This window comes from Cervus canadensis, chromosome 12 (assembly GCF_019320065.1).
Source record: "Cervus canadensis isolate Bull #8, Minnesota chromosome 12, ASM1932006v1, whole genome shotgun sequence".
Taxonomy (NCBI): Eukaryota; Metazoa; Chordata; class Mammalia; order Artiodactyla; family Cervidae; genus Cervus; species Cervus canadensis.
This window is the reverse complement of record NC_057397.1, coordinates 76,246,735-76,273,747: the sequence shown is the minus strand read 5'-3', so window position 1 is coordinate 76,273,747 and position 27,013 is coordinate 76,246,735. Positions and strand designations below refer to the sequence as shown.

The 27,013-nt window shown below is 35.6% G+C and overlaps 1 protein-coding gene across 1 annotated transcript in view; it reads right to left on the bottom strand.

The window, feature by feature from the left end:
• Window positions 1-878: 878 nt before the first annotated feature.
• Window positions 879-27,013, bottom strand: part of SNX16 (sorting nexin 16) — a 34,059-nt gene continuing 7,924 nt past the window's right edge. The window contains exons 3-8 of the mRNA XM_043483554.1: window positions 26,612-26,698; window positions 18,882-19,030; window positions 9,325-9,394; window positions 5,266-5,402; window positions 4,622-4,741; window positions 879-3,899 (exon numbers count right to left, since the gene is read on the bottom strand). Coding sequence (XP_043339489.1) covers window positions 3,806-3,899; window positions 4,622-4,741; window positions 5,266-5,402; window positions 9,325-9,394; window positions 18,882-19,030; window positions 26,612-26,698 — 657 coding nt within the window. The 3' untranslated portion in view covers window positions 879-3,805. The remainder of the gene's footprint in view (window positions 3,900-4,621; window positions 4,742-5,265; window positions 5,403-9,324; window positions 9,395-18,881; window positions 19,031-26,611; window positions 26,699-27,013) is intronic.

Sequence of the window (27,013 nt, the reverse complement as noted above, 5' to 3'; positions counted from 1 at the left end):
TATAGGGAACTGGAAAACTAGACTGGCGGATCAGGTCATTCTTGACTTCTCCGCTCATGAGCTTAATCACCCCAAGATGGGTTTTGTATTTCATACTGCAGCAAAGGATTTCAGGTACTAACATTAGTAACTCTGAGTACAATTAGCTGATTTGCAAACATTACACTAGGACATGTGAAGTCTATACCTAATCTTCCCTGTATCTAAAATGCTACCTTTCATCTACTGAGTATACATTGGCTGTATTTTTAATTATTTGTTTTATCTGGAGATAACAGAACACTGTTCTATTGGGTTGGCCAAAAATTTCGTTCAGGTTTTTCTGTAACATCTTATGGAAAAGATCACTTTTGTCACTTTCTGATATTTATCACTTTTCTGTCAGTGATAAATATCAAAACGGTAAGTAGCATCTGCTCTGAGGCAACGGTTAAAATCATAACTTGAGTTTACTAATATTGTGCTCTGGCCAAGAAGCTACCAATAGCTATCAATAGATAGCATTTCTAAATTTGCCCTCGTGTTTACTGATTTTGCTTAACGGCACCTTTTAAAGTAATCTGTGTAGTTACTGGCATCACTTAAGGGTGCAGTAATTGTTTCAGTGCAGGCTATGGCAAGTTCTTATCTAACGTAGTCTAAAATATTCAGATCTGAGACTTTACTGGAACAAAAATACATCTGCTCTAATTGAGTAAGTTAAATAGTGAAGAAAACTGGAGTTAAGAGAAAATGAGAGGAAAACAACATATTTACTACACAAAAGCGTAACTCATAAGGTTCTATACAGTAGCTATAGGTGAACCACAATTTGGCTTAGAGCTGCCCAGAAAACAAGACAAGACAGTAATACAATCTTTAAGATAAAAACAAATCACTTGTTCAGGAGAAGCACAGGTTTACTGGAACTGAGACCTAGGAGAATTTTCTCCCATGAGTTCTCATAAAGGGTACACAATGTGACAGAGAAGACATCAGTTTTAAACACACATGTATTGAAATTACAAGTTTTGATGACCATTTTTGCCAGTACAAGCCAACAGCATAGAAACAAACAGCAACGGAACAAAGCTACTTCTATGAAGAATCAAAATGTGGACCAAATACGTAGCTCTTTGAAAATCTCCCAGAAAATTTAGATTCCTTTCTTTACTAGTTGGGAATACAAACTTGTTTTAATATCACTGGAAGTAATAAAAACCCATTTCAAAACCAGACTAATTGTTCTTAGACCTGAGGCCACTGTTCCCTTCTAATCTCACAGGCATGTGCAGTAAACTACATGATTTATCTCAGGACCATGTTTTCTTCCTTTAAATAAACATTTGTGGATCAACCATGGTTTTCTAAATACATGTGCTTTAAATGGCTAATCTAAGTTTAGTAGATAGAACACATTCTAAATGCTGAATTTTATGGTTGTATTTCTTATACATAGACTTAATTTTCAAAAGGTTAAAAAACTATTCACAGAATGTTTTCTCTTTCAGTTATGTTCAAATTTTTTACTAATATTGGTTACATTTGAAGTGCACTGCACCTATTCAGAGACTTAAAATGATCAGTAATATAAACTTAAAAAGAAAATCATAGACTCAGTCCCCATCTGTGAAATGCAGCAGATGCAGCTAACCAGAAAATGTCCATTTGTGTCACTGACTATATATGTCACAGGCTCAAACCTGGCTGCAAGGGGAGCTGAGAAAACAAGCTTCCCCAATTCTTACTTTGGAGGTGGCGAAGAAGAGGACTGCAAATACCAGTTGGGTTAGTCACTACAGTCCATTACAATTCAGTTTACAATAATTGTAAGGGACAACAAGAACACAGAAACTGGAGGGGAAAATGGCATTCATGATCTGACAAGACAGCTACTATTTACTGAAAAAATAATTTATTAAATGAATATAATACTGGGAAAAAATGCATCATAAAAGTAAAAAAAATTAAATTCTAAATATATATAAATAATAGTGATTTCTCTAATTAACAAGAGTTTTTCTTCACCCATTTAAGTTTTAAATACAATCTTCTGAAAGGCCAGATTTTGAAAGTGTATGGTTCACTTTAAAACAGACATATATGTAGCACTATAATACCTGGAATTTATTATCATGTTTTATTAGACTAAAAATGATATTAATTTAAATGATTGTTCTCTTTAAGCCTTTTTAAACATTTTGAAATGAACAGTAGATCATTTTATTATACTCTTTGTTTCCCAGGATAGCAAACATATTTCTAATAAAATTTGTTGAAAATATTCTGAGATAAAGCATACCTGTCCATTTTGATGAAAACTTTAAAAAAGTTTTGGTACTTTGGTAAAAAGCAGTCTCCTTTTTAGGTCAAAGACTAACAACAGCCATTGTATCTGTTTATCTATGTCAGATGAATTTTAAACAATCACATCTTAATATGCTGTATATCAAGACACTGATAAATTTTAGAGGAGGGAAAAAATGGAGATTGTTATTCTAATTCCCCAGTAAGTTTCCTTCAGTTTTTAGAAAGCATATGCAGTTCAATAAACCAACTGGAATTTCAAAATGCTAGAATGATTACCATGCTTATTAACAACAATATGCAAAACAGTAGAAACAAAAAATAAAATGAGTAACTTCATACTATAAAATGAAACAAGGCACTTTCAACAACTATATGCAAAGCTGAAATAAACATCTTTTTCATAAAGCAGACTCACAGGACTCTAGGAGACTTTGTAAAAGGTGAAATAGTGAAGGCACTATACAATTCTTTTTCCTAACTCCAGTTACTAAAGAAATTCACCAATTAAACTTGGCACAAAGGAGTTTAATTATCATAAAGTGCATCACTTAGCTAAATATATTAAGAAAATCAGCATCAATACATTATAGCAACATATTTACATATACAGAAATAAAAACGCAAAGCCAGGAGTTGATATAGGAACTCTGCAGGATATATGGCTTTTTCTCTTTTATTTTTCTGTATAACTGCCTATTTGCTTAGAATCTGTGTTTTCAAAAGAGTATGCCCTGATTAGCTAAAAGAGGTAGTGTTCTGAAAAAGGCAAACCCATTAATTCTATAGGTAGAGGTTTAAGATAAAGATTACATGGAAAATAAATAAGTGCAACATATAATACACTGGTACACTTATTATAGTATTTGGATATTAATGAATTTGCTTTTCAAATCAAAGCTATTTTATCACTTTAGCTATGTTATTACAGCTCTTTCAGAGTTTTGCTTTGGTATTAGAAAGTTTTCTTCTTCTTGTAAATAGTAACATTCCAAATAAGCAACTTTCATTTAGAGATGATAAACATGTCAATATTTAAAACTCATCTTTACCACTCATTTAAATAAACCATTAATAAAAATATATCAGGTCAGAGACACAAGGAAGTATATATTCAACAGATAGCAACATGCAATTTATGTCCACTTAACTAATACAACTGGTGATTTAAACACATACACACAAAGCGTGCTCACCCATGTTAGTCTGGATCAATATATTGGCAAAGTACCAAAATAATTTATGTACAGTATTTAAGGATGTGGGCCTTGATGACAGAAGTCTTAACTAGATTTTTTTTAGTGTATTAAATACAAAGTTTGTCTAAAAGACAATTTAAAGCAACAGTGAATATATTTCCTACACCAATAACTTAAATTTTCCTTTATGTAAACTTTATACACGTGCAATCTGGCAGTTTAATGTCGATGCTTCAGTCTCTTTTTCTTCTTTTTAAATATTTGTCACTCTATTCTAAATTCACAGGAACGTAAAAATGGAAGGAACCGCTGGAGTTGCATTAGTCTTCTGCATTATATGCCACTTCTGCTACTTCTATGTCTGATATGGAATTTTTAGGTTCACTAAAACTTGAGTATTGCTTATTATCAGCTCTGCAAAAAAAGAGAAACACAATGAAGAGACAAGATGCACACTACTTCACCTATTACCTTATAATTTTTTTTTAGCTCATGTAAAGAATATTTAATGGAAAAATACTCAATAAAAAAGAATATCTAAATATTCAATCAGAAATTTATTAAAGTTATCATTGCCAGGTAACACCTTTGGGGATGATTTTTAACTCTTTTAGCTTTCTGAACTACTGTTTTTCAATAAAAATCTAGTTTGTAATGACCTTTACCAACATAAAATTTGTTCTCATAATTATAGCTTAATGACCATCTCTGAAGTATTAATGATGACCTTGGACTTATATGCAATAAAAATTCTGTGTGTGTTCAAATATACTATCTATCCATCACTCCTATTATGTAGACAGGGTAGATGCTGTTACAGTGTCCCACTTTTTGCATGGAGAAGACTGACGCTGAGAGAGATTAAAGTGATTTGTCAAGGTTACAAAATTAGTGAATTAACTGAGTCACACCCCTGTTAACTCAGACATATCTTCAAAATGAGTAATAAAATGTACAGCCTGGATGCCAAAGACTCACTTTTAGGGACAGTCTAGAATATGTAGAGTTTCCCTGTGTTTGCTCATCAGATTCATGATACAATGATACTGAATTCATAAAAACATACTCCATAGAGCATGACTATTTCCCGCCAATTACTCAGATGATTAGGCCACAGTAAACCAAACATTACATACCTAGATTCTTCATCCAGGACACCTTGATCAACCTCAAGCGCAGAGGGCTCCACCTTTAGGATCTGTCTAGCTTCTGTTCCTGATGTGAGCAGGGATTCTTCAGGTTTCAAAGATAGTGTCCTAGCAGTAAAGTACAGTAATAAGTTGTTTTCTATGAATAAAATAGGTATGTATTTATTGTTGTCGATGCATGTAGCTTTAGCAGCTTTTAGCTGCTCTAAGTGGAGTCATATACTTAATAAATTGCTGACTCTAAGTGTCAACAGTGATATCAGTACTTATGATTAATTTAAAATGATTTTAACATCAATTTGATATATGCTGACAAGAAGGCAAACTAGAAGTATCAATATGTGAAAAGTTGGTATAAATGACTAGAAACAAACATATCATTTAAATAGGTTAAAATAAATAATGTTTGCCTTGGTGAACAGCTACAGCTTTATTTTCCTGGTATTTCCTACCCTTCAAATCTTCAGTCTTCTAAATAATCAGACAACAATTCTCCCCATCTATGAGGATGTACACCATGAGTCTAAGACTTCTGGAGTCAGAAATTTCCTAAGTTATATTAATGGACAGAAGGTATTTAGTACAGAGTACTGAGCTAAACTTGGACTGAAAGCACAGCCCACAGCACATACCTGACTCTGTTTTCTAGAGCGTCTATAAGAAGCTGCTTCTCACTGAGCAGCTTCTTCAGTGATTCCAACTCTTTTTGTTTTTCAAGTAGTTCTTTTTGAAAACGGTAGTTTGTCTCTTCTAAAGTTTCACAGAAAGCCTTAAAAACAAACAGCAAATAAAAACCACATGCAGAAAGAGAATAACATTAACTACTTATGCAGTACACTCTCTAGAGTGTAACTGAAGAGTTCACGAACACAGATAATCAAAACAATATGGATACAACCCAGGTGATTTGTTCTCCACTCTCATCTTTTTAGGTCTCTGCTACCTTAGATCTCACTTACTGAGGAAATCTTAAATAAATACAAGTCCCTTTTCCTGAAAATTATTAAATAGTAAGTCAGAGTGCCAGAAATTCATACGTGATATGTCTCCAGTGTACAACTGGGAAAAAATTACTAATAACCACTGTTTTAGTTTCTATTCTCCTCCGTCTGCTTTTGCCCAGTCTGAGATGATTATACTGAAAAAACAAAACAGAAACCAACTGTGGTTATTGACTCCATTTGTGTTAGCTCATAAGACATATCTGATAATCAGAATTTCCTTCATAGTACCCTCAATATTATTTCCCCTTGCTTCTCCTTTAACTATATTCATGCAAGGACATTTTACCCTTTATACCAGGAAGTTAAACTACTGAAATAAAATAAAAAAAGATTTCCACAGAAAAACTTTTTATCATTCAAATTTATCCCCTCCCTCCCATCCCTATCCATGGCTAAGTTCACTAATAGTTTTACTCTTTTTTCTATATTAACTATACCCAGGCAAATGCTAATAATGACTTCTAACTGTCAAATCCAAAATGCTGCTTTTCTCAACTACACAGCATGTCACTACACTTAAAAAGTAAGTAAAAAAAAAAAAAAAAAAAATTATTGGCATCTGTGAAACCCTGCAGTTCCCCTAACTTTACAGTGAGATTTTTACTTGTTCTTTACACATGGGCATTCACAGTTTTGTCCTTGATTATATATTCTCTTGCTCTATATGATGTCCTTGGGCATTACTGTTACCACTTCAACTATAACCTATGCTATTTGCTATCAACTTCCATTTTTTTTTTTCCGCTAATCTCCAGCCCAGACCTTTCCTGAGTACATAGTTGTCATTCATATGCCTATTGGTCCTCTTCAATTGGATGGAGCAACAGTAGGTTAGAATGCACTCCCAAGGGAACATCTGCTCTATCTCCTAATCCGTAATCACCAAATCCACCAGGCAGGCCTCTTAGATCACCGCATTTTGCTGCTTTCTGTGACCCAGGCAGCCAAGTCTTTTCCACTTCCCTCTTCTCCTCCTCCCTAACATCTCGTATGTGTCTGTCATTTACTCATTTCTACTGTGCAGTACTGGCAGCGTAAGGATAACTAATGAGATCAATGAAAGAAGAGGGTCCAGAAGTGAACCCCCGTTCTTACATTCACTTGACTTTTGATAAAGGTGCCAATATAACTCAACACAGGGCACTGACAATTAAATATTTATAGAAACTCAAGATCATTACTTCAAACCTTATACAAAATTAGCTCAGGATGGATGTAAGAGTTAAAACTATAAAGCTTCTAGAAAAAAAATTAGGAGAAAATACTTGTGGTCATATGTTAGGCAGAGTTCTTGTGATACAATACCAAAAGCATAAGCCAAAATAGAAAAGTGATAAAATGAATTTAATAATTAAAAACATTAGGACTTCAAAATATACCATTAAGAAGATAAAAAGAGACATACAGACTATGAGAAAATATACGCAAAACACGTATTTGATAAAGGACTTGTATTTAAAGAATTCTCACTACTCAGTAAGACAAACAATCCAACTAAAAAAATAAGCAAAAAGCTTTGATTCATCAAGGAAAACATACAAATGGCATAAAAAGCACATGAAAAAGCGATTAACATGAAAATCATTATGGAAATAAAATTAAAAGTTTAATGAAATACCATGACATATCTACAAGAAAGGCTATAATCCAAAAGACAGATAAATATCTAATGCCTGTGAGAATCTGGAGAAACTGGAACTCTAATACACGACAAGTGGGAACATAAAATGATATAGTCACTTGAGAAAATTCTGCTTTTTAAAAAAAGCTAACATAAATGTTTGGTTATATGGCAAACATAATTTGCCATATAACCAGATATTGTACTCTCAGGAACCAACCTAAGAGAAAAGAAAACATATGTCCACATATGTTTTGAAATTGTTCAATTTTGAAATTGTTCAAAGCTGCATTATTCATAACAGTACAAAGCTGGAAATAATCCAAATATCTCTCAGCTGGTGACTGGATAAACAAAAGGTGGTATATGTATACAATGGAAAACCATTCAGTAACAAAAAGTAACGAAACACTGAGACTGTTACATGGATGGGCTTCCCAGGTGGTACTAGTGGTAAAGAACTTGCCTGCCAATGCAGGAGATGCAAGAGACCTGGGTTCAATCCCTGGGTTGGGAAGATCCCTGGAGTAGAAAATGGCTACCTGCTCCAGTATTTCTGCCTGAAAAATCCCATGGACAGAGGAGCCTGGTGGGCTACACAGTCCATGGGGTCGCAAAGAGTCGGACATGACTGAGAGACTGAGCACATCATTAGCACACATAACATGGGTGATGCTCAAAAAGATTATGGTAGATTTAATGATCTGTTTTTTAATAGGCTATGCATACTGTACATATGTATTTATGTACTATGTATTTATATATGTATTTATGTACTTATATAGACACATATACATTTTACACGCACATGAGTTGGTGATGGACAGGGAAGCCTGGCGTGCTGCAGTCCAGGGGGTTGCAGAGTCAGACACGACTGAGCGACTGAACTGAACTGACACATATTTATATACACACGTGTGTGCTAAGTTGCTTCAGTAGTGTCCAATTCTTTGTAACCCTGTGGACTGTGGCTGCCAGGCTCCTCTGTCCATGGGATTCTCCAAGCAAGAATACTGGAATGGGTTGCTATGCCCTCCTCCAGAGGATCTTCCCCATTTAGGGATCAAACCTGTGTCTCTTGCATTGCAAGCAGATTCTTTACCAGTGAGCCACTGGGGAAGTACTGTATACACACGATACAATTCTACCTATATGAAATAGCCAGAAAAGAAATTCGCAGAGACTGAGAGCAGAACAGGAGTCATCTGAGGCTGGCACTGGGGAATGACTGCAAAATGGCTTGTAGAATTTTTTTTGAGGTCGTGGAAATTTCTAAAATTGGAGTATGTTAATGAAGGCACAGCTCTACAAATTTACTAAAAGTTATTAAATTGTACATTTAAATGAAATAGCAAATAACAAATTTTATGGATGAAAATTTTACTTCAATAAAGTTGTTTTTAAAAAAAAGCTATGGCATTCTTCTAACACAAAGAACTGACTCAGTTTAACTGAAAACATTAACAATTAAATCTGTTCCACTTAAAAGTCATTAAACATTTGGGGAAAAACTTGCATAAAATCCTAGCTAACCTATTATTACCAAATCTGTGAATCTAGCCAATTTCTTCAAGAAACAGGCCACTTTAGACGTCAATTAGCGTAATCTGAGTAGCATCAAGCTTGAGCTGAACTGGTAACAAGACAGTAACTTCGACTTCTGAGATTAGTTTTTTAAATTTGATTTTAAAAAATTTAGTTTCCTTACTCTGATACTTGGATGGAAGAAAATTCAACATACACATATTACTTTTGAATGTAAAATAAATTTCCAAGTAATTTTTTTTTTGCTTTCAGAAATGGTAAAAACACAGAGAATAAACGTAGGATTTAATTTTAGAGCTTCACTGACTATATGATATGTACGAAATTTTACTTTTTTCACTGAATTAGGTCCATGTATTTCAATGAAAGAAAGCTTTGACTCAAACATTAAAAGCTTTCTGTGCAAAACTACCAGTCTGAAATTATAATTTTGCTGTTTGCTATTCCATTCAAGAAACAATGTAGTTACTGTATGGTATTATTTGTTCCTCTTTTCATGTGATATATAATACAGCACTTACCCTGCTTTCTTCTAAGCTATCAAATGGACCTGGTGGATCATCCAGACAAAGAAAGTCTCTCACTGCAAGGCTTTCAAAGGAAAAAAAAAAAAAATAGCTGGGGTACAAATAAGTTTACAAAAGACAGCAGAGAACAAAAGTTATTCCGAAGCTATGGTGTTTTAAGCAAGTTGGTTCTTCTGATAAGCAAGAAAATGAGTAAGATGGCTTATGTGTTTTCACACAAGTAACAAAATACAAATATAAAATGGATAGAAGAGACAAAGATTTTAGGTTATTTCTAAGATCCTATGAATAGAGATTCTGAATTTGTTACATAGTCTATATGACACAAAACATAAATCTGAATAATGGTACAAGAGATCAACTTAAATGGTGAACAGGCATAGTATTACTTTCACTATCTTGTTATGAAGAAATACAATTTTTAATTTATATATCATTGTTTCCTCTTCAGGAGATGATTCTAAAGTAATTACAAATTAAAAGATTTTTCTTACAATTATGTTTATTATAATAATTTACTTAAATATTTTCTCTAGAGAGTTCAAGAGAAAGAATTCTGACCATTCCATTTATGAATTACCAAAAATTTCAAAATAATGAAATAATATGATATTATTAAAAAACTGAACTTCCTTGTTATACAACATTCCTGTTTCTAAAAAGTAATTTGGGACTGAGACAGCTAGCTCTGTGTGTGTGTTAAAGCTGTGAATCCTTAAAGTATGACTGGGCTTTCCCAGTGGCTCAGCAATAAAGAACTCGTCTGCAATACAGGAGACAGTAAGAAAGATCCCCTGGAGAAGGAAATGACAATCCATTCCAATATTCTTGCCTAGGAAATCCCCTGGACAGAGGAGCCTGGGGCCACAGTCCATGGGGTTGCAAACAGTTGGACACGACTTAGCGATTAAACAACAGGACACGACTTAGCGATTAAACAACAAGAGTTCTACTCAAATGAAGTCCAAAGGATTCTCCAATTCTTTTTTCCACTATAATTCTAAGGTTATATTCTATATCCCACTTTGTTCAATCTATGGCATAAGAATGAAATTTAAGACTGGCATCACAATTGTAATTTACAAAACACTTTTTTAAGGGGTTCAATACATTTCTTCTGTTTCAATAGGACTCAGTTGATGGAGCAAGAAAGTTAATACTCTCAAGCTTTTTTTCTTATCCAAGAAAAGGGGCAGACAAGAATGTCAGAGTAGTGTTTGAGAAAACAATTGCTTTATCAAAAATTCTGATCCTTTTTTCTTGTCTAGAAAGTCAAGCTCTTACCCCTTCCTGATATTCACTGACTAGAGAACTTTACTTAGATTTGATAAACACTTGATTGCCTATATGTGCCATGGCCTGCTTAGCGATTTCTTATATATTATCAATGTATGATTTATAAACAAATCAACTAAATTCAAATAAAGCATAAGTACCAAAGAGTCTATACTATTAAATGACCTATGGATTAAATAAAAGTCAATTCTTTTAAAAAAGTTTTATTTACTTGTTCACTGATAAGTTCAATATAACCCCTAATCTCTCTTCTGTATTCAACGCTTAATACTTTTCATTTGACCATGATAATAAAGGTAAGAAAAATATCAGGACAGGAGACAAAACTATCTAAGAGAAAATCCAATAATCTGGAATTGAAAGAAAAGACTACTTTTCTGCTCTCTTTGGTATGTAGAGTTAACTTTTTAGAGTGGTTGGGAAATCCCTATTTTAAAATTGTGATCAATTATTGACTTAACATGCCCAACGTAAGGAAACCGGAGATGGTATTCTTCAGCATTGCTTTTATCAGAGCAAACCTGCTCTGCAACTTAGACTCTTCCTTTGAGTCTCCTGAAAAAGCTTCCTTCAAAAGAGTTTCACTGTAATTTTCAAACTTCTTAAAAAACTATTACACTCAGTGAATCTTCACCTTGTATTTCATAATATATCTTTTTTCTTTCATGGGTATGTATTTGTTTACATGCCAGTTTTCTAACAGACCAGTCAGTAGTCAAGTATGGATGTGAGAGTTGGACTATAAAGAGAGCTGAGCACAGAAGAATTGATGCTTTTGAACTGTGGTGCTGGAGAAGACTCTTGAGAGTCCCTTGGACTGCAAGGAGATCCAACCAGTCCATCCTATAGGAGATCAGTCCTGGGTGTTCATTGGAAGGACTGATGTTGATGCTGAAATTCCAATACTTTGGCCACCTGATGTGAAGAGCTGACTCATTTGAAAAGACCCTGATGCTGGGAAAGATTGAAGGCAGGAGAAGAAGGGGACGACAGAGGATGAGATGGTTGGATGGCATCACCGACTCGATGGACATGAGTTTGAGTAAACTCCAGGAGTTGGTGATGGACAGGGAGGCCTGGCGTGCTGCAGTCCATGGGGTTGCAGAGTCAGACACGACTGAGCAACTGAACTGAACAACTGTGCTCTTTATCTCAAAATTTATGTTAAAAAAAAAGCTAAAACTAATGCCTACAGTTCATTAAAAAGTCAATAAAGAGCTAAGTAAAAAATGTACTAAAATTCTAGATACTAATTCTGTCAAAACCAAATTAAGCACGAAAAGTCACTGCATGAAAAAATTAATGAGGGATTTCAGATAGAAATGTTTTATTAATTACTACTTCTCTTCAGTATTCTCAACTAGTAAAATGAAAATAACAAAATTTGACATTAACTATAGCCTTGAGGATAGGGACTCTCAAGGCTGGTGGCAGCGAGGGTCGAGGTGCAGGAACTGGGCTGGTGGGTGTGAAGCTGAAGGGCTCCGCTTCCGTAACTGTGGCGGATGTGTGGGCCTGGTTTTGGGGCCTGGTTTACACCTTGATTATGTCTCACTTGGTTACTTTTAGCTCATTTGTGTCCCGACCTTCAGTTTTATTCCTTCTAACATGAAATGCTTCCAGAACAAATGCTTTATGTCAAACCACCTGAGCCTCCTCTCACAAGAGGGAACAAAGCTGAGGTCTTGGTGTTCGCATAAAGTGCCTGTGTACATTCAAACTTTAACTGCCTTCCTTATTTGACACTTCAGAAATAGTACATCCTCATGTTTATCGTGTTGTTTCATGCTTGCCGCTATTATCCTTGCCCACCCTCCCCCCCTTCACTTAGCCAACTCATACTTAATCTTCGTGTCTCAGTTCATCTAATGTCTCCTCAAACAATCTTCTCCACCTAAGTCCCTTCCTCCACACTCTACTAGGTTCAGTGCTCTTATGTGCATTACCACACCACCCTGAGGAGATGCCTGTCACAGGACTTTTACACGGTCTTATCAGTATTACCTGTTTAACCAAGCAGTCTTCTGTTTCACCAAAAAGTAGACAAGTTCCAGAACTGTACAGAATCTGAACCAATTAGCACAGCACAGAGTAAGTATTCAAAAATAATGAATTTATTTGTAAGAGCTATGCAATTAGAAGAAAAAAAGCAATGAAACTGTTAAGAGCATTAGAACAAACTTCTATCCACTGTTGTAGATAAATAATACAACAGAACTCTCAAATTTGAGGTGGATTTTAGTTTTCAACAGATATTCTTACTTTCATGAGAAAGTAAGCTTAGACAGCAAAATGTAAGACCAAGTCTTAAGAGTTAAAAGAAGGTTAGAATCTGGTGGCTTCTGATGGTATGACTTCAAGATTTATGAAGAAGCACAACAAAAAGAATAAGAAACTTAGAGCTAAAAATGAATATTTTTAGAGAATATTTAGTCTAATTACTTCATTTTCTAATTGGAGACATTGATTAAAATCAGTTAAGTAATTGCTTAAAATTATTTCACTACGAAACTCAGAAAACTGAATTTTGCATAAGATCTTTGAGACCCAATTAGGTAAGAGTTTACATGTATCTGAATACAACATATTTAGCTTTACTGCATTAAAAAGAAAACTGTCCATAATTAAATGTCTACTAAACTAATATTTTGTGTAAAAATCATCCAACCAACCTTAGCAATAATGTGTTCATTCTCATGAGCTGGCATTACATAAGCTATTGCTTATATAACTGAATTTTTTCATTTTATAAAAATACTAAGGTTAACTCAACCTCTCCTGACAGTCTCTTTACATATAAAAACAACTTAGAAACACAAGAAGATATGAAAATGTATAAAAAACTTTAGATATTCTTGCTCAAAAATTAGATTTATTGACTTTTACAACTAGAAGAGACCCCTAAGTCCTCTTTAATACCACTGATAGTTTCCTAGCCTAGTCTCTTCTAATACTTAAGGTAAACTCACTTACTCAAAAGGCAGAACAGATTTCTATACCAGACAGCTTGAAATGACATGTAACTTTTTTATCTGAGTTTAGGGGGGCTTCCTCTAACTTCTCATTTATTCTTAGTTCTACATGTTAGTCTTGCTATTCAAAATGAGGTCCTAGGCCGGCGGCATCGGCATCACCGAGAAACTGGTTAGAAACGCTGCATCTCCACTCCCAATCTTGCTAATTCAGAACCTGCATTTGAACATGATGTGCATGGCAGTGGAGAAGCATGGCTTTAAAGCTAACTATCATTTAATTGATTCTTTTCTGAATGTTTGTTTATTTACTTGTTTTTGTCCATGCTTGGTCTTCACTGCTGCGTGGTAGTTAGCTGTGGAGAGTAGGGGCTACTCTAGGTGCAGGGGCCTCTCTCGTGGAGCACTGGCTCTGGAACACGTGGGCTTCAACGGTTGCAGCTCCCAGGCTCCAGGGCACAGGCTCCACAGCTGCAGTGCACGGACTTAGTCCCCTGAGGCGTGTGGGATCTTCCCGGATCAGGGATTGAACCCGTGTCTCCTGCATTGGCAGGAGGATTCTTTACTATTGAGCCACCAGGGAAGTCCTCATTTGATTAATTCTTTTCCCCATCACAAGCTTTCAAACACCTGACTATGGTTATCATGTCTCTCCAAGTAAGTTTTCTTTTCAAAGGGTAAAGATTCTCATTTCTTTCAATTGATTCCTCAAGTAAAATGTTTGAATAGTATTTTTTTTTTTAAATCATGAGCTTCCGTTAATCCAGATACACCTGGACTTTTTTTCTTTTAAAACAGATGTAGAATTTAAAACACTGAATTCTGGCACTGAACCCCATATAGATGAATGGTAATATAAGGAAAATATATATAATTTTAACCCTTGCATTTTAAAGCATTAAGAAGAAAAATCTGGTAAATCAGGATATACGTGTAGTAATTCTGAAAGCATGGAGTAGTAAGATATTTGCTGTGCTGATTAAATGATGTAATTATTTCAAAATAGCAGAAGCCAGAATAAAATAGTAGCTATATTTTAACTATATAGCTACGAGAGACGTTCCCCCTCCATCCGTCTTTATGCATTTGACAAGCTAAGCTAGATGCTGTTTCAGGTACAGGATTGTGCCTGCTTGCTTCTGTATTTTGATGTATTTCTCATTTGGGAAGTCCTTCTTTACTTTCTCTCTGTCAATTCAAATATCAGTAATTCTTTAAAACCCAGCTTAAATATCACTGTCTAGGAAGCTTCCTCTAACTCCTCCAGTTAAAAGTTCTCTCTTTCCTTCCCCTTCTGAAAAAGACAGATATCCAACTTTTATTTTTTGTGTGTCTTCTTCCTATTTAGTTTTCTTAAATAAAGGATTAGCATCTAATGCACCTTTGTGTAGCTGCAATACCTTATATATCGTAAAAGACCTAAATAAACATTTATTGAACAAACAAAACCATTAAGAAATTCTATCTTGAAAATATTAACGTTTTTGTTTTATTTTGTATTTTCTAAATGTATCTGAAAATAATATTCTCTTAAAACACTTAAACCAACAATTCCTAATATCCCCTGGATCTCAACTGTGCTGTGAGGTGCTAAGGAATCAAAAACCAAAGTGAAAGAACTGCATAAAGAAGGTAGTATCAAACAATTATTTGGCCATATAAAGACAGTAACTTTCTGTGCTGCCATTCGAACTGGAACAGGACGCTAACAGGCATACCAATAGGTAATGTAAACTAACTGACACTTTAAATAGTGATTCTTAAATATGCAACTTCATGTTTTTATAAAGAAGAATAGGGATTCTGTCTTTTCCCCTTTCCTCCCTTAGAAGAAATTCATAGATGGACCTGTACTCATTAATCTATCATTCATGGTTCTCAAACCCCACTCCCTACTTCCAGTATTGTTTGGTTCACTGCAAACAGGACTGATCATCCCCTTCTCTGAATTCCTTTAACTTTTACCATCTGTATCATGTCAAGTAGAATTTTATAATCTCCCTTATTTTGTTAGAAGAGAAGCCTAATGTCTTCAAACGAATTAAGATTAGTAAATAGATCCTCAATTTCTGTTATACCCTTCTTAGTATGAAAAGGGACAAATGCTTAAGATACAGATTAATAATTCTTCCTTCTGCCAAGTCATGTTTTAAATACTAATTTATTAAGAAACTGCTTAAAATGTGAAATAAAAAACGCTACTCATCACTCACGAAAAAGACGGTACCCGAGAACAAACATAAGGTTTCTACGCTTATCTTACTTCCATGGGGTTGCAAAGAGTTGGGACATGAATTAGCGACTGAACAACAATAACAACACATACATTATTTAGAGTTCTATTTATCTTACTGAATTCCTTCGGTATCTGAGATATATGACAAAAATACATAGGCAAGTCTAAGTGTGAGGCACACTACAGGTTTTTGTATAAGACTTTAGAACCTTTAATATTCTAGGAAATTCAAATGAAACCTTTCCCCAACTTACTTGACCAAGAAATCTTTCTTTTCCTGAAAACATCTGTGAATTGAACAAGACCGCTATCACTGTTCTAAGGACAATTTTAGAAACTGTTTTAGAAATAGGATCTTGAACATTTACAGAGATCTAGTACCAAAAATTAAAAAAAAAGATACAGCTCAACTAAGATACACTTTTAATGTTTAAAAAAAAAAATCAATAAATCATGAGTTTATCAATGTGGTTCATACTATATAATATTTCATTAAATAAAGAGGATGTAGTCATTTATAGAATAAATTCAATTTTAATTTGCTATATTTTCAATACAAATATATAAAGGTTTAATGAATAAGGATTAAGAGAAAAGGGATAGGATTTGTTGATTTCTTAGAGATAAAAGTCTTTTACGGTATGGTATAAAACATATTTTCTTCAAGGTTTTCTCTATGATTTTAGAGCTTGTTGGCTTTTATTCCTGCTTTGTATATCTGAATTAACACTATTTTTTTTCCCTTTGGAGAGATTAAAAAAAAATACAGAAAAATAGGGAGCATCCATCTTCCCACCACCTAGACAAGAACACACAATTGCTAAGTTTAATCATATTTACTTCAGCCTCTTTTTCTTATAAACAGTATAATAACAACTATCAACAGTCCTGCCACTCATTCAGCAAGGACTTTTTGACATGGACTGCTGCATTATGCTAATAGGCCCTGCACATATGTACCTTTCAGCCTGGTGGGAGAACACAATCAAGTAATCACAGAAACAGTTACAAACTGAAGGCTACTAAAGTAAAGTTCCAACCAGCCTTGTTCAGCTGCGATTCCACATGAGGATTAAATCCTATTGCCAATGATATGAGTGACTATTTTCTCAATTCTCTTAAGACTGGTGGTATATGGCTAGTATCATCCTAGAGAGAAGTTAGTCTGTTACATGCAACAAGTGTCTTAAGACATTAGGAACTGACTTTCAGAACCAGTAGAGAAGACACTATGAGAAAGACTTGACCTGATTTTTAGTGGTGGTGATGGATGAGGGGCTGGTCAGGAGACCAACCTAAGGAAGTGAAGTCTGCTTGAAACCTGAAGGAGTTATCTAGGCTGGGGCTGGGCAAGGAGCAAGGGGCAAGGGCAGTACTGTGAAATGTATTTCTAGGAACAGCATATTAAAAAAGGAACAGGGGACTCTGAAAAAGCACAAGACCAACTATGTCTGATGCAGAGAACAGGTGCAGGGAGGAATAATGAAACATAAAGTTGGAAGGACAGACATGTAGTCAGGGACCAGAAAGGATGATTTAAATTGCATCACAAAAGGCCACTGTGGCTCCAGTGGGCTACAGAAACAGGAGTGGATGAGGAAGACAGTGGTGGGAAAGGAGTAATTTAAGTGAGAAGCAACCACTTAGACTAGAGTGGCAATGGCAGGGATGGAGAAATGCAGACAGATTTGAGTAGTATTTAAAGTATAACGGCAGGGATGTGTCCAAATGACTGGGTTTTGGGTAGACAATGATGCTGAATATTGGGGGAAAAGTGAGGGAGTGAGCTGTGAAGTCTGTTCTAGGTTTGAGGTCACATTGAGATGTCTGAAGGAGATGGCAAGGAGGCAACCGCAGCAGTGAATCTGGAAATGGGAGGAGAGGTCTGGCTTGTAGTTACTTTATTAGAGGAAAGTGAGGAGGGATGGCAGAGATCTCAGGCAGTCACTGAGCTTAGCACACATTAAGAAGCAAGATATATATGTACAGGACATGTGTCGTGTGTAATATCAGTTCAGTCGCTCAGTCACGTCCGACTCTTTGCGACCCCATGAATCGCAGCACGCCAGGCCTCCCTGTCCATCTAAGGTGATACAAATAAAAGAAAGACTAAGAAGAAAGGGTGAAAAAAGTGAGAGCGGTTTTATTTGTTTTCCATTCTTATGTGAAAAATTGCTGAAGATCGTTACAAAAGTAGGTCTCTACACAACATGCTATTGCTGCACTGTAAATGCCCTCTGCTGTTGGTTAGTCATGAAGTCGTGTCTGACTCTCTGTGACCCCAAAGACTGTAGCCCACCAGGCTCCTCTGTCCATGGGATTTTCCAGGCAAGAACACTGGAGTGGGTTGCCATTTCCTACTCCAGGGGATCTTCCTGACCCAGGGATCCAACCCCTGTCTCATATACTGGCAGGCGGATTCTTTACCATCGAGGCACCTGGGAAGTTATAAATATGCTAATTTTTTCAAAATGGTTCTAATTTATCTGATAATGTAAGTTCCAAGATTAGATACCCAGATGCAATCAGATCATATAGCAATTTTCTTGTAAATATATTCAGATACAAAAAATAAAGAAAGGATATAGATCCATTCTTTCCCTTTTTAATAGTTTCTGGTATTTTTACTTCACTCTCTGTATAAATTAACCTGATTTCATGATTTTTGTATTACTTTGGATAATTATAAATATTGTCAAAATTATATAGTGTCATATTTACCAAAAATCTACCAAAATGCTAGCTACTATTGTAAGTTATTACTAAAACACTAAAATCAAGTTTACAGCTCGGTAGGTGGTTTAACTATACGGCACAGTGAATTTTTAACTTCGCTGGACTTTTCGTAAGTGTGAGTATAAACCAAAACCAAGTAAGCCCACACTGAAAAAAGCCAAGAAAACCACAGCTATGCTTTCAGACAAGATAAGTAATTATACTCCTACCTTGTATTTTTTGTGCTTGAATAAATATGGTCCTAGATTTACTCTCTAGTTTAAACCAGTTATTGGAATGCATTCGTAACTCTTATTCAATTTGTTACATACCAGTTAGCAATGTCCTTGTGAGCTACTAAATTCTGAAGAAACGCTTGTAATCCTAATTGCCTATCTTCTAAAAAGTCGGCATTGTAATTATCTCTAAACCAGCGTTTTGGTGGAAGGGCTAATCGAAAGCCTGGAAACATCTCTTTTAACTGAAAAAGAAGAAAACAGAAAATACAATGTTCAACTAAATTACCTGAATTCTAAAAAATCTAACCTGTTGACTCTATGAAACTATTCATAAAACAAGCTTACAATAAAATTTAAATTCAGATATATGCTTTTTACAGCTTGACTGTTTAACTTTGATTTCCACCAGCTGTGTATGCACAGGAGTTGCAGTTGCTCCTCGTCCCTGCTAACACTTGGTATTGTCCATCTTTTCAATGTTAGCCATCCTACTAGGCGTGTAGTAGTATTTCACTGTGGCTTTAATTTGCTTATCTCTGTTGACAAATGGTGTTAAGTATCTTTTCATGTGCTTGGATCTATTCAAATCTTCTGAACCCTCTGCTTTTCAAAAAACGGGGTACTTGTCTTTGGATTAGGTTGTCAAGAGTTCTTTATATAGTCTAGATACAAGTTCTTTATATAGTCTATATATAGTTCTAGTATAGAACTAGTCTATACTAGTTCTTTATATAGTCTTTATATAGTCTAGATACTAGTCAGGTATATGTACGATGAATATATTCTCCCAAACTGTGTTTTGACTTTTCATGTTATTCTTAATGGAGTACATTTAAAAATCTTTACTGTTTCCTAACTCATCCTTTTTTTTTTTTTTTCCTTTTCTGGTTTATGCTGTCTTAGATACTATCTAAGAAACCTTTGCTCACTCCAGGGCTGTAAAAATTTTCTTCTATGTTTTTTCCTAGATGTTCATAGTTTTAACTTTTACATTTTGGCTTCTAATCCATTTTGCATATTTGGCTTAAATTTTACTTTCTTAGGGAAGGCTTTCCTACCTTCTAAGCTGGGTGAGATTTCCCTTTATACACTCTGATTAACTGACTATATTAATATAACTGGATAACAAGGTACCTCAAAATCCAGTGGAACAGAACAATCATTTATTAGGCCATGGACTCTGTGGGCTGGCAATTCCTACAGGGCAGGGTGAGGATGGATTATTTGTTTCACAATGAATTAGAACTTCAGCTGGACACTTGAGGTTGAGAAGCATCTGAAGTTCACTCCCACATATTTATACAGGAATAGGCTGTTTCCTGGCTGAGACCTTGGCTGGGGCTGTCAATCACAAGCCTGACAGAGCCTCTCCACGTATAGTCGACTTTCTCAACGCATAGAGACTGGGTTTCAAAGAGGGAGCATCCCAAGACAGAAAGCCAGGATGACGCTGTATACTTCTTATGGTCTAGCCTCATTCACAAAGCGTCAGTTCCACTGTTCTCTATTACATCAGTCACAAGCCCACCCATTTTCGAGGCAGAGAGGAAACAAAATTCTACCCCTTGACGGTAAGTGGCAAGATTCCGGGAGAGCATATGGGACTGAGAATGCTGCTGCAGACATTTTTGGAAAAGACAATATGCCACACATTATCAAATCTTTCACTTATTTTTTAAATGACATTTATCATGAGGCAAATTAAGTAATGTTTATTTAACTGGACTCTCCTACCAGACCAGTCATTCTAAATGTTGGCTGCACACTGGAATCACCCAAGGAACTTTTGAGTAGGAACTCACAGATATTCTGAGAGGGCTCCACTGTAAACAGCTCCCTTTTGTCTGAAGATGATTAATTGATATTAATGACTGTGTCCTACCTCTGACATATTTGGATTTTAACTGGTTGGGATATGGCCTGGGCATTGTAATTTTAAAAAGGTCTCCAGGGAAGTGCAAAGTACAGCTAAGATTGAGAACCATTTTACACACAGTTGCACCCCCAATGCCTAACACAATGCCTGCTACATTACAAGTAGTCAACAATCTACATTCAATAAATGGATGAAATGAAATGGAACCACATACATTCACATTTCTCTACTTAAATACAAGACAAAATATTACAATGTAAGAAAAAAGACTAGCAAAGGAGAAAAATTCACAGGGTAAAAAGCTAAAGAAAAATATAAAACATTCTGTCAACATTTCTATACTGAAAATTCTGATTTGATTTCAAGATGTAGATAGATATTTTTGGCCTTGGAGTCTGATTGTTTACTGTTTGAAAGTAATAAAAAACTGTAAGGATGAAATAAAAATAGTCTTTTTAAAAATTAATTTTAAGCTTTAAAATTTAAACGTAACATATGTCCACATGCATGGTTAGATTTTTTTTCCCCCTTAAAAAATAATCCTCTGAAAAGAGTGAGTTGTTCCATAATTAGGCCTTCACAAAGTGTTTATAAGTGCTTATTCAATAACTTTATTTTGAACAAAGTACAATTTGGGAACTATACATTAGCTTGAAATAACTAATAAATGCTAGCTTTTATATTTCATTAAACATTAATAGATTTCCTGTGAAATGACATCAAAATAGGCATTTGATATTTCTATAAAAAAGCCTTGAAAAAAATGACACACATGCTGTGGGATTAAGATGGAGAACTGAGCACATTCATCTAATTCTGTCTTTCTGAGTTCTGCTAAAATTATGGTAAAGAGAAAGAAACTTAAAACAACATACTGGAAACTAAAAAGCACTGAGGAGAGCAGCAATTGGCTCAAGAGAGCCAAGAAACCTGAGGTGCAGAAAAACTTACTCCAAGTTCATACTTATAGACCTCAAACTGCTCGCAAACTGGCAGCACAAGGCAGGAGCCTGGAAAACACCTCTGGAGAGTCTGATCAACTCAATAGCAATGACTTTAAGATCCTGCAATCAGAAGTTCTCCAGGAAAAGCACACCTTTCCCATTACACAGTGAACCTTGAAGCCAACACAAGACTCTCCCATGAAGTAAGAGATTCCAATCAGCTATTAGTACCCAACTGTTAATCATGAGCAGACAACCAAGAATTACTACACACTAGTACTTAACATGGAAGACAAAGACAAATATCACAAGGAGGAAAAAGTATGAATAAAAATACAATCACTAATGCAGTCAATGGACTAAGATACTACATTAAGAAATAAGAATAAGATGACCAAAAGAGAGGAAATTCAGAGAAAAGATGGTCTTAGAAAGAGAAAAGGAAAACTGCCTTCAAAATAGCCAAAAAAAAAAAAAAAAGTAAACAGGGAGAGGAAAAGATCCAGAATCATATAGAGCCAGCCCGAAGATCTGTTTTATAAGAGAGGTGACACAGAACATAGAAGGGAGGAATTCATTAATAAAGCAATTCAAAAACACTTCTCTGAACTGAAAGACATGGGCTTCTCAGAGTGTCCAAGTTAACACAAGAAAAGAACCTACAGAAAGTCACTGTGTGTCCCCTTCCTCTTGAACCGCCCCCCGCCCCACCGTCCTCCCCACCCCACCCTACAGGCTGTTAGAGAGGCCTAGTTTGAGTTCCCTGAGCCATACTGCAAATTCCCATTGGCTACTCATGGTGATGTTTGGCAGAAACCAACACAGTTCTGTAAAGCAATTATCCTTCAATTAAAAAATAAATTTAGAAGGTGGCCAAAAAAAAAAAAAGTCACTGGAAATTTCAGATTAATTACACAGAGAAGATTCTAAAGACTTCTAAAGAAGAAAAAAACAGGTGACACCCAAGTGATAAGGAGCAAGAACAGCTCTGGACTTCTCGAGGGCAATAGGCAACACTAAGAACAAGATAAAACAGCTTAATGTCTTCAACATTCTGAAAGGACATTTTCCAACCTAGAATTCTATACCCAGCGCACATTTCAACCAAGCATGAAAATGGAGTGAGCATTTTAGACGTGTGGGGTCTGAAGGACACCGCTTCCCATGCGGCCTTCCTCAAGAAGCCACTGAAGGGTGAGTTCTGCCAAGAGGAGCCTGTGATCCAAGAAAGAAGATACAACACAAAGGAAAGGAACCCTGACAACGGAAAAAGTGAAAAAACCCAGAAGGATAGTGAAAGGCAGCTTTACAACTGCCTCATGTCAGTCAGTTTGGGACAGTTAAGGACAGTGTGACCCAAGAGACAGACATGTTGAAGACTACCATGAGTTTCTTTTTAATGGAAGGACTGAATGCTTGGTTGAGCTTAGCCCAGATTTTCTTATGAGCTCTGCTTGTCTTGACAGTGGGCTGATAATGGTTCTGCTTCCTCTCTATGCTCTGCTGGGTGGAACCAATTGAGAATAATCATTTTACATCAGAGAATTACTCAACTTTAAACTACTTCTGCAAACTGGAAGTAGAAAACAGTGAGTTTTCTAGAAGAAAATAAAGAAAACCTCACTCTCATGGCCACATTTCTGCAAACTATTCATCACCAGTCTGCTCTACAACTCTGCCAGATGTCTCAACTCTGAGAGACTGTGTGTTCCAGACCTTGCTCATGACTTTGCCCTCTAACTTTCTCAGAAGAGGTTCTGAAAAACTCCTAGAGAAGTTGAAGCCAGATTATAACCCATGTAATTTAAAAAGAGGAAGAAAAAATTTCTCTTTCTAAACAGTGTTATTTTAACTAAAATGATTTTCACATTGACAACTGGCTATTTTTTTCCTCACTACTACAGAAAAATGGAAAATGTAAACTCCTCAACGTTAGAATTACATCTGTATAGTTTCTATATGATACCAAATTCCTAGCGCAGCGATGAACTCAAAAACTTCATGACTGGTTTTACAAAATGAAAGATGCTAAGATTTTACTTTAACAATTATAAAAATAATAACTACCATTTAAACTGTGTGGCTGCTGGTGTCTGACACACATTTTTGATTCTTGCCAGTAAAATCAGGTGATGAATGGAGCTCTTTCTGGTACCTAGAAGACTGACATATACACTTATTAATTTTAAGTGCCCAAATTAGAGGATCAAGGATATATTTTAGAAGACTTAAATTAAACTTCTATTAACATCTTTTTTCAAAAGCTTAAGAGCAATCTAAATCCCAGCTTGCCTAAGGCAAGAAATATTTTGGCAGTAAAGATGAATCTAAAGAGAGAAAAGGAAGCAAACACTAAATAATAGTTGAGTCCTGAGGAGAACAAAAGTCATAAAGGATGAAATAGCTCTGAACTAAAACTGTTAGAAATGAGTTTGTATGAACAAAAATTATAACAATTTCCTAAGAAAGTTAAGAATTCCACTTAAGTATGTGGTAACTTAATGAATCACTTTGGTCTTGTGTATTTTAACCATTTAAAAAGATGAACGGAAGTAAAGAATTACAGGTTTTTAAATCAACAATGTAAAATAAGAACTCAGGAACAGAAAATAAGATTTATATATGATATAAATATCTTAGAAATAATATTAAGTATTTTGACATGTTGCAACAAGTCATCTTAACAATACCTTAATTAAGGATAAAATAGTTTAGCATTTTATATTTTACCTTTTCATTAAAACTGAGGTTTAAGAACGGTGGAAGCTTTTTGGCATCCCGGCAGTTGCAAAGTCTCATAAATGGAACTTCCCATCACCAAACGTTTTAAGAACACACCAACTTGAGAAGTTCAGAGAGTCCAAGAAGGCGAGAGGGAAGATGGCAGGTGGGAAAGTAGGACCAATAAAGTTTCCTCTACTCAACATCTATCAAAATCAGGGAGTAACCCGTGGTCCGAGGTCATCGTACTTGGCCTCTCTGAAGCATCATAAACCGCTTGCTTCTTTTGGAAAAATGCTTTTTCTCTTGGTTTCTTAGATACCAGTTACCCCTACCTGTCCTACCTGGTTTTCCTCCAGCTCTTTGAACACTTCAGCTGCTGTTTCTCTACTGAATTATTAGTGCAATTTACTCAATTAATTCCCTAGTGTTAGAAATTTAGGTTGGTTCTAATTTTTACTATTTAAAACAAAATAAAAAATGAAAAAAGAGAACAATACACAAAACATTATGAGAAATATCCATAGGGCTACATCCTGCCCATATCAATAATTTATTATATAGGATAAATCCCAGAAATGTAATTATTGTGTCAAATTATGCATAGCTTTAGGATGTCCTCTAGGAAGACTTATGTTTCTAACAACAGATATACCACTTAAAGGCTGTCAACTTGACAGGTGAAAATTAAAATGGTTTTTCTTTCTTTTCTTTAACTGTAATTTTATTTGTTTATTGGTGGTGCTGGATCTTCATGGTTGTGCAGACTTTCCTCTAGTTGCAGAGAGCGGGGGCCTCTCTCCAGCTGCAGTGTGTGAGCCTCTTGCTGGGGCAACCTCTCCTGTTGTGGGGGACAGGCTCCAGGGCACAGTGCCTTCAGCAGCTGCAGCACGTGGCCTCAGCAGCAGTGGCTCCCGGGCCACGGAGCACAGCCTCAGCAGCGGTGGCTCCTGGGCCACGGAGCACAGCCTCAGCAGCGGTGGCTCCCGGGCCATGGAGCACAGCCTCAGCAGCAGTGGTGCATGGGTTCAGCTGCTCCATGGCATATGGGATCCTCCCAGACCAGGGCCTGAACCCACGTGTGCTGCAATGGCAGGCAGATTCTTTACCACTGAGCTACCAGGAAAGCCCAAAAGGTAAAAAATAGTGTCTTAATTTTCTTTTCTTGGAGTACTTGTGATAGTAAATGGTTTCCAAATTTATTGGTTATTTTTATTTCTTCTGTGGATTACACAGTTCATATCACTTGCTGAATTTTCTATTTTGGGGTGTTTCTTGTTACTTATTTTTAAGGGTACTTAATGTACTGAGGTTTATTATTATCTTCTTTGTTTCACATGCGCAGTGGGCACATGTGAATTCTAGACGGCTCCAAGACCTTTGCTCCTGGTGTAGCCTCTGTGTTTCCTTGTTACACAGCAAAAATGATTTTGTACATGCAATTAGGGTTACTATTGAGTTGACCTTAAGACACAAAAACTATTTACGTGAGCCTAATATTATCACTTTAGCGCTATAAAGGTAAAGCTTCTTCCTGGCTGGTGACAAAAGAGAAAGCCAGAGATATTCCAGCACAAGAAAAACTTGACCAGCTCTTGCTGACTTTAAAGATGGAAGGGTCATGTGCAAGAGCTGAAGAATAGTATCTATGGGCCAAGAACAACCTTTGGCTAACAACCAGCAAGGAAACAGGGACCTTGTCTCACAATCACAAGAAACCAAACTCTGCCAACAACAATGATACTGAAAGCTGATTCTTTCCCAGAGCCTCCAGATAAGAGGCCAGTCAAGTCAACATTTTGATTTTGACCCTGTTTGACCCTAAGCAGCAAACCCAGCTGAGCATTCCAAATCTCTAAATAATGAAGAGGTGTGTTTTAAGCCACAAAGTTTGTGATAATTTGTAATATAGCAAAGAAAACTAATCATAATATGCTAAATTTTTCTTCTTCATTCTTCTGTAATCCTGTGATTTTGGGGGTCTTATACATCTTTTCAAAGTTATAAGATTATGTAAATAATTATATTTCTATTGCCAATTTTAAGGTTTTCACATTTTTAATATTAAAAATAATTTTTTGTTTCCAACAAAAGGAAGTTATATGTAGAGATGGGAGTTCAGACTCTATATATTAAATGAAACAGTTGTTAGGAAATAGCAAAGATTCAACTTCACTCAAATAATTAACAAAGGAGAAAAAACAAGTAACAACAGTAGAACTCCAGGAACAGATAATAATTCCAAACTGAAAAGTCAGTTTTAGATTTATTAAAGTACTTACTTTATCATTAAGCCTAGAGAAGTCAGTGTATCTTCTAAAAACTACCCAGCTTTCTTCTGGGGTCTTCTTTACTAATATTTTATATACCTATGGAGAGAGAGACAGAGTTTTAAAATATATTTCTGTAAATACTTTAAAATTTAAGCCAAATAATTTTAAAACTTTTACTTGACAAGCCAGATGGTAACGATTATTATGTTAAAAGTTCAGAAATTATTTAGGCCATCAAATCTTCAAATAATCAAATGCAGGAACCAAAAGCAAAGATTTTTTTTCTCAGGACTGACAAATTTGAGGCAAAATGCTTTTCTGAAGCACACTAATAATAAATAAACTCATCAGCCTCTAAAATGTATTTTATGCTGCTGCTAAGTCGCATCAGTTGTGTCTGACTCTGTGCGA